General features: G+C 34.8%; 1 protein-coding gene across 2 annotated transcripts; it reads right to left on the reverse strand.

Moving 5' to 3' along the window:
• Positions 1 to 262: 262 nt before the first annotated feature.
• LOC136205062 (succinate dehydrogenase [ubiquinone] flavoprotein subunit 1, mitochondrial) lies at positions 263 to 8,253 on the reverse strand. Of its 2 annotated transcripts, none has more exons than XM_065995570.1 (16): positions 7,950 to 8,253; positions 7,312 to 7,476; positions 6,815 to 6,902; positions 6,256 to 6,402; positions 6,022 to 6,162; positions 4,745 to 4,830; positions 4,556 to 4,648; positions 4,400 to 4,463; positions 4,143 to 4,286; positions 3,499 to 3,686; positions 3,030 to 3,204; positions 2,761 to 2,931; positions 2,267 to 2,336; positions 2,063 to 2,183; positions 1,941 to 1,978; positions 263 to 705 (listed from the first exon to the last, which is right to left on the reverse strand). In XM_065995570.1, the coding sequence occupies exons 1-16, from the start codon at positions 8,067 to 8,069 to the stop codon at positions 603 to 605; spliced, it is 1,914 nt and encodes a 637-aa protein (XP_065851642.1). In that variant the 5' UTR covers positions 8,070 to 8,253; the 3' UTR covers positions 263 to 602. The 2 variants fall into 2 exon arrangements, with proteins under 2 accessions (XP_065851642.1, XP_065851641.1); XM_065995569.1 differs by having other exon boundaries at positions 7,312 to 7,479.
• Positions 8,254 to 8,934: the final 681 nt, after the last annotated feature.

The raw sequence follows: 8,934 nt of genomic DNA on the forward strand, positions 1-8,934 counted from the left end.
AAATTCAAAAAAACTAATAAATAATTTAAATACTTTAAAAACGTCAATGTAACTTTAAACAAATTAAACTATTAATAATTCACTTTAAGGCAAGTTTAAACGCTAACGAAACAATTTATAAGTTGAAGAAGCAGATATTCGAGAGTATTAACCCTTTATTTCATTTGTACTTAGATTCCATTTCATTTATGTCATGGATGGACTAATTAACAATTACACATAGACAAATCAACAAATATTTACCCTGCATAAAAACAGCCTATTATTGACAAATCAGCAATTTATTATTGTATATAAACATCTCTGAAAATAAGAATTACCAAATTACATCAATCACTTTATACCAATGACCCCTGCAACGTTCTAAACCATGAATATAAAGCTCATTAAACTATCAATTGATCAGCATGATTTTTTTTTTATTATTTCTTTTTTAAAAGATTGATCAGTATGAATTTTTGATACAAACACATTTTTTATACTTTATTTTATGGTTTGCAGATAATTTCAAATCTGACACTAATTAGTGCCGTAATTATCTCAAAACTGCTATATCTGCAAGGCTTTTTTATTATTGCCCAGTTCTTCAATAGCCAAATGCATCAGTAAACACGAGCTTTCGGCGGGAATGACTCCACCTCATCATCTAATGTGTTCAGGTGTACAGGTCTGTAATCCAGTCGGACCTTTTCATTCTCCCAATATCTGAAAATCAAACAAAGAAAACTATCTTAATTAGATTTGATACCTAAAATCAGTCAATCATGATGCCACATATTGTACTGGCTGCACAAAGATAAATAGGTCAAGGCACAAATTTACCCCAACTTTTTTGGGGAAACCATATAAAACTTTTCTCAATATTCTTCCTCGTCGTTTATGCTCTACTTCAAAATAAAAATCCCTATTTTGAAGTAAAAATCAACAAGATTTACCGACAAACTGAATTCAAAATCCAGTTATAAACAATACATTTTCTGGCAAAATTCCTCGAAAAAGAGCAAAAGATTGAACTAGGCCAAAAACACTGATGGCATTGAAGAGGGAAAAAAGAAACTAAGGGCTTACATACTTTTAACTAACTTGGGGTAAATTGTTACCTTTAACCAAACACATAGTTCACAGCCCCCTCTCAATTCATCGCATTTATTATTAGTATGAACACTTGTTACAGCCTAAAACTAGTTACAACATATTCATCAAAGCCCCTAGTCTCTGGATTTCTCCCTCCACTGGAGGGATAGAAGAAAATAAATTGCAAATTGTCCAGCGGATACAGAAATTGAAAGTTCTAGCAAATGAATGACATTAGGACCCACTAACTCAACATCCTAATTTTGAGAACTAAACTATAAATAATATAATAAGGTTTCTTGAACTAAACAATCTAATGATTTGATAATAAATGTATCCAATTCTTTTAACTGTATCAATGTAAATCGCAAGTTCAGCTCAGATGCAACATCAGTTAGAATTTTCTATTGACAAGGTAATATGGCAAGAATTCCACCCGCCAAGATAATATGGCTACGAAATCAAGAGTACAACATGTAAAACCTCTACATTTTGTATGCCTCCAAAGGCAAATTCTTAACCCAAATCAGGTTAATTTAATGATGTTAGCTAACATAAGATTTATTATGAGAAGGATATTATTATGTCAAAAGGCGCTATTTACAAAGATAAAATTACGAAAATTGGATATACAAGAGTCGAAGTTCATAATTTTTTTTATTAGGCCATAAAAACTTAATTGCAAAAGCTACCTCATGTCATAAACGTAGATGATTGTTCTAGGACAAAGAACGTATGTGGGAAAGCAAACCCAAATGTTGCAGGAACATGAAGTTTCTTTTGTCAAGTGTTTAGCTAAAATTTTGCAGCCAATATCTTAGATTTGAGTGTACGTAAATTTCTAGTATAGTGGAAATAAAACTTACCCCACAGTGTGCTTCATCCATTTTTCATCATCTCTTTTCTGCAGAGTGGAAGTGACATAATTTGTTATGATAAGATTGGAAGCACATTATTAGTAACTAACTGGTCATAGATTCAGACTGACAGTAAAGTCTTCACGGGCATGTGCTCCTCTGCTCTCTTTCCGAGCCTCAGCAGAATGCATTGTTATACATGCATTTATCAAGAGGTTTTCCAGTTCTATGGTCTCTATCAAATCAGAATTCCTGTCAAATGATAAATAAATTTAAAGTCGCTTCATAGACTACTCAGCATAATGATTTGATCATTGACATCCTTAATTACACACCATATTAAACTTCGATCTTCCACCTTCACGTCATGAAAGCTTTCCCATGCCTTGTCAATCAGCTGACAACCTGCAGTAGCAACAGAGTAGAAAGGAGCCATCAGAGAAATATGCTAATCTTAGCCAATAGATTCAAAATTACAGCAGTGTGAGAACTAGCCATCACTTAATGCTACTACAGAACCAAAGAGAACTACATCGAGGGAGGGGAAGGGTTGACAGAGAGAAATAACTGCACAAGGATTCCTACTTTGTTAAGCGTAGGGAACGGTTATTTATCACATGCAACTTCCAATTATGCTAAAAGCTATTTACTAGTTGTACATGTCAAATATCAGTCACCTAACAGCAACCTCCCCATTGAGTCTATACTTTATTACTTCAGAAGAATTTAAAAAACAAGGAGAGAAGCATAAGCATCAATAAAAATCTGGGTTTTGCTATTTCAGGGGATAACCATATCAATTAATCTAGATTCGAGAGAAATTAGATACCTTCTTCCAACGTTTCTTGTGTACGGAACACAGCAGCATTATTTTGCATTACCCTCTGCATATTTAGCCGAATCTTTGAAGTAGGATTTGATCCATTTGAGTTTCTTATTTTGTCTAGCCAAGCAATTGTCCTCTCTCCAGCATCCTTCTCCAAAGGCCTCTGTTTCTCTCCTGCACAAATGAAATCAAGCTGTAAACTCTTGGTCTTTTATTATTTTTCTTCTTTTCTTTTAAAGGACAGTAGATTCTTTTAGTTTGTTGGCTATAACCTGGCCTCTGGATCTCAGCCACTCTATTTGCACAAGCTCGACCAAACACAACAATGTCAAGTAGAGAATTTGCACCAAGTCGATTTGCACCATGAACTGATGCACAAGCTGCCTCTCCAGCAGCCATTAGTCCAGGAACTATAGCATCTGGATCATTTCCTTTGACGGTAACTACCTGAAGAATGAAGTAGCAAACATAAAAAATGCATAACTTTGAAAACTAGGTGATGCTAGGTTTCTTCTACAAAGAGAAAAATGGAAATAGTAAGGCATTCTAACATTTCATTTCAGGGCCAAGACCTCTCATTCATTTACTTTTTTCTCCCATAAACACTATACTGGAAGCATGATATTCCACAATCTTAACTACACTTGTGTCTCAAACTCTTAAAGGGGCACTAAGTCAAATATTGGCCATAAATGTTGATAACGGTGAAAGAAGATTCCAACATATATGCCACTAACTCACCTGTCCATGGTAATTTGTGGGGATTCCACCCATATTATAATGCACTGTAGGTAGGACTGGGATGGGTTCCTTAGTAACATCCACACCAGCAAAAATTGCAGCAGTCTCGGAAATACCAGGAAGTCTCTCTTTCAGTACATCTGGCGGCAAGTGATTCAAATGCAGATAGATGTGATCCTTCAAAGGTCCTGTTTGAAGAAAATAAACATATCAACCTTGCTCTAAATGCAAAACCTAATTCATGCAATAAATTGAGAATTGATAGTTCCAAAAACAAGTTCAAAGGATTTTGATCAGCTCATTGTTACCAAACACTGAGGTGATTGGGCTAATTATTTACAAAATATCATGTATAAACACCTCAAATGTTCAGGTTACAGGAACATTACGAATTTAACACAAATCTCTTTGTTGTGGAGTAAGAAGCCTTGCGAATGTATTTAATTTATCATTCTTGTAAAATTAAAACAAGATGCATTCAGTTTTTAACATGGAAGAAGCATTACTCAGACTGAAAATTCAATAACACGAAGCTTTAGGCCATAGGAATGGCAACTTTCAAATGCATATCTTATTATTAAATAAAACCTAAAACATTGTCTCCCAAGAAAATGAAACTATCTAATCATGAAAAGGAATCATACCAACACCACGCCCCTCCCGGATTTCCATGGTCATTGATCTTGAGACAACATCTCTTGATGCAAGATCCTTTGCTGTAGGAGCATATCTTTCCATAAATCGTTCACCTTCACTATTTCTTAGAATACCACCTTCGCCCCGAGATCCTAAAAGATGCAGAAAAGTAAGAATGATTTTCAACATATACTAACCCTGAGTCGTAATCAAGTATCTGGATGAAGTAATATATTCCAGAAAAAAGGAATACTACAATATCAACCTTCAGTAATTAGACAGCCAGCACCATATATGCCTGTAGGATGGAACTGAACAAACTCCAGATCCTGCAGAAAAAATGCATCAAAGGGAAAAGTAAAATACTGGATGTTGGTAACATTGACCCAAACTCACTTCAAGTCTAAGAAACACTACAAACTTGGAGAGGGAGCCCAGCTCGTGCAACCATAGCATTGCCATCTCCCGTGCATGTGTGAGCTGAGGTTGCAGAGAAGTATGCTCTACCGTAACCCTAAAAGAATAACACGATACAGATAAAGATTGATCAGAATGAAAAAACTCTTCCCAGGCATTTGCAATTAGATAATAATAATAACTAACTTATTACCCCTGTAGCCAGGATTGTTGACGCTGCACGGAACCGATGTAAAGTTCCATCCTCCATATTCAATGCAACTACTCCCTGGCAGGCACCTGAATGTCAGATGCCACTAATCAGTAAAATTTACACAAGTGAAACCTCCAAGCAAACAAATAAAACGTTATAATAAGGGAAAGCCCCCAAAATATGCCGATTGTACAAGGGCAGTGTTACTTGAAATGATTGATATAGTGTGAGGCCAGAATTAGAAGAATATAAAATGGAAAGTATGAGCCTATGAGGTACATGGTGACCAGGAATAAGCCATGGAGAAGATTTATCCAATATGCTAGCCTACAAAACCCAACTGAATCTTAATCCCTAATTAGCATAGGTTGGTTAGTTTAAAACATTACCACTTCCTAAACAATTTGCGTTGTTAAACACCAAATCACTGTCTTTCCTCGTGTCAACTTGATTTGCCTACTTATATTATATCAACAGGCTCAAGCTTTCCATAACAGTCAATGGCTAATATGGTGAGTGTTCAACTTAAATCTCCATTCTCAACCATGTTCTTTTTTCACTGGTATACTTCCCATCCCGTGAGATAGCAGCTCATATTTGAATACAACAGTTTTGCCTATTTTTTAACCACAGAACAGACAATATCATGCATTGTAGTTGACTAAATTACAATTTCATAAAAATTCCAGGCCAAGTAGATTAATCTTCATTACCTTTGCATAAGAGCTTAGCCATCTGACAATACATAATATGCTTTTTTGGTTATTACCCTTCCCATTAGTCAATTAGCAAATCCAAACCGAACACATTATTTTAGCTCTGATTAACACGAAAGTCTAATACTAGTCATTTAACTTCCCAAAATTTTCCTAACAGTATTAAAATGAAGAACTCTCATCTCATGTGTATGCATGAAAGCATGGTTTGTATGTGCACGCTTCACTTATGTTTGTATGAGTGGACTCTCTTAACCACCAAAATTTAGTCAGAGACTAACAACACAGACTTGCCCCCACTTCCTAGCAACTGTTCAGTATCAAGAACCATGGTTTTAAAAACATGAATCTGTGGGATCTAAACACATCATATCTTAATGATGGTCAAATTAAGATCATATACATTAAAAAAAAAAAAAAAAAAAAAAAAAAAAAAATTAAAAGACAAAATATGAAGTATGAATAAACAAATTCAGTCACATGGAAAACTATGCATCTGGTTATCCGGAGTGTCATTTTGCCAAACAATCAATCATAGTACTAAAGCATATATGAACGTACCGTCACTACTCATTATCAAGTCCAAAGCAAAATATTCAACAAAAAATTGTGTATTATGTTTCATAGCTTGGCCATAGAGAGTATGCAGAAGCGCATGCCCAGTTCGGTCAGCAGCACATGCACAACGATATGCCTGTCCACCTATTGTGATTACATAATTAAGAAACCATGTCAGAAAATACAAATAAATCATAAATTTCAGTGATTGACGCTCTCATTTACAAGTAGCTTCACCTTTCCCAAAATCTAGACTCTGACCACCAAATGCGCGCTGATAAATCCGTCCATCTTCTGTTCGAGAGAATGGTAAGCCATAGTTCTCAAGTTCAATAACTGCCTTTGGTGCCTCCCTACACATGTATTGAATAGCATCCTGATCACCTGTAGCAATATTCCCAGACATCAATGTACAGCAAAGTAACATGTTACACAAAATCAAATAGCAGAATCACTGCATAGATCATTTGGAGTTCCTAGACAAGCACTTTTGTTTGAGAATACAAGGAAATTTCATTATCGATTTGTGGGGGAAAAAATGGAAGTGAACTCTACTGTTTTCATAATAAATTCCAACAAATAAACCAGAATCCAATACAATGTCATTACTTCACTCAGCTAGCTACCAAATTATATTTTAAATAGAAAATGATAAACAAGAAGCACAAAAACAAAACCCTTAAAGTTTCAGCAAACCATCTAACTCAACAAAGCAATATACAGTTCATGGTCACATATCATACTCCCCATATAATTGGTTTTAAAACTAATTTCAAGCTTGGAAAAGTTGAGTTACCTAACCAGTCACTTCCCTTGACAGTGTCATACATGTGCCATCTCCAATCATCTTCAGTCATATTTCCCAAAGCAGCATTGATGCCACCCTGCACCATTTGCACTAATATATTTTTAAGTAGGAGCTAGACCAAATTAGATCAGAATGTGCAGAATTTGCATTGGAATATTTGATGGTTAGACATGCCAAATGCTCAGTCCAATAGGAATCTAATTTAAAAAAATCACAGGAAAAGGAAAAAAATGCAAGCAAACCCCTTATAATTTATAAATGATTCCATTTGAACAAAGCCACATGCCCCAATCATGCTTCATCAGGCCAAAGTACATCCAAAAATTAACAACACTTGAAATATATAACAGACTTGATCCTACCAATGGTCCATGAACCATTGATGCAATTCAATTAAGCTACAAATATAGGACTTCATGAAACCAAAATTCAGATTCAACAATTCATGCACACTTATTAATAAATTAATATAATTTAAATTATACCTGAGCTGCAACAGTGTGTGAACGAGTTGGAAAAAGCTTAGTAATGCAAGCAGTATTGAATCCATGCTCTGAGAGTCCTATGGCAGCCCTCAATCCTGCACCACCTGCTCCTACCACTACTGCATCATATGTATGATCGACAATGGTGTATGAGGAACCACCTGCCTGCTACAGTATTAAAACCAAATATATTTTCTTATCAAAACACTGCATCATGCAATAAACAGAATGTAACCAACAAAAGGGCTTGACAATGAAAGAATATCTTATTATTTTATAAGACTTCACTTAAAAAACTTTAGAAATAAAAGTCACCAAACAGTTGGTTTGAATTACGACCTAACATGAAAATCACCGAATCATGTGATGTACAGTTCTAAGCCAAGCTTACGCAGGCATTCACTTCTACTAAGACCAATTGAAATTGATTGTGTCATTTTCACTTATTGAAATCAATAAAAAAAAAAATATGCAAAACAATAAAATAATAAAATAGGCGCAAACCCAGCGTAAGCCCGAAACAGTAAGGGAAAAAGAAAATAAATTAGAAAAGCAAAGATTACAAACCCTAAATCAGACATGGACTGTATCCGAAAAGCAAAAGTAAGTAAAAAAAAAAAGAAATGGGAAAGACAAACCGATGCAGTAGAGAAAAATCTGGAAATGTGTGATCTAAGAGAATCATTAGAGATGGAATTCCTTAAAAAAGGAGATGATGATGAAGGAAGGCGAAGGCCACGAGCCACGCACCGCCACATCTATTTGTCTGAAAAATAAGATCGTTTAGTTAATGGAAGAAGAAGAAGAAGAAGAAGAGATAGATTTGGGAAATAGTTGTACAAGAGGTGAGATGAGATGTGTTAGTTTAGCAGGAGAGACGAACTGAGAGAAAGAGGTTTCGGAAAGCAGGGAGAATATGGGATGGTAGGCTAAATATTGGAAGCTGTGTCTACAATTGGCTGCTTCTCATTGCTGAGTGCTGCTCGCTAGGTTGTTAGCCATTGCCCTTCAAATTTCCACTCATTTACAAAAATGCCACTGTACACCAATTCGTCGAGCTAAGGTACGTATTCCAATACAAGGTTTTTCTTTTTATTATTATCATTTGTTGCTTGATGTTTTTTTCTAATAATTTACTATCAAAGTGTAAATGGGGGTAAATTACACCTATGACCACTAAATTTTATATGTTTTAACGTCGATGACCATTCAACTTTAACTAATTCCTCAAAATTACTATTAACGATCTCAAAATGAAAATTTTTAATAATTAAAATTGTTTAGAACGACACTTACCATAAAACTATATTTTTTTATTTTCCAAAATCACTTTTTTTAATCTTTGTTCCTCTAAAAATTCACTTTCTCTTTACTGACTAAACAACACATAATGACCTCAAAACAAAAAATTTTAAAAATTAAAGTTTCTTAAAATATTATTAACTCTTCGAATTTTTCATTTTGAGGCCGTCAATTGTCGTTTTGAGGCATTTAGTGGTCACCGATGTTAAAAAGTGGAAAATTCAGTAGTCATACCGTTAAGAATTGAAGCGCAGTGACCACAATGTTAAAATGAGTAAAATTCAGTAATCATAGGTGTAATTTACCCGTGTAAATGGATTT

Source organism: Euphorbia lathyris, chromosome 1 (genome assembly GCF_963576675.1).
Source record: "Euphorbia lathyris chromosome 1, ddEupLath1.1, whole genome shotgun sequence".
Lineage (NCBI taxonomy): Eukaryota > Viridiplantae > Streptophyta > Magnoliopsida > Malpighiales > Euphorbiaceae > Euphorbia > Euphorbia lathyris.

What these genes read in the sequence shown, in the direction of transcription:
- LOC136205062 (XM_065995569.1), bottom strand. Translation starts at nt 8,069, where the DNA reads ATGTGGCGGTGCGTGGCTCGTGGCCTTCGCCTTCCTTCATCATCATCT. An exon ending in GAGCTGGGCTCCCTCTCCAA is followed by an intron (nt 4,464 to 4,555) that starts GTTTGTAGTGTT and finishes TTTTTTCTGCAG; the next exon opens with GATCTGGAGTTTGTTCAGTT. An exon ending in TGGATGAAGCACACTGTGGG is followed by an intron (nt 706 to 1,940) that starts GTAAGTTTTATT and finishes TTTGATTTTCAG; the next exon opens with ATATTGGGAGAATGAAAAGG.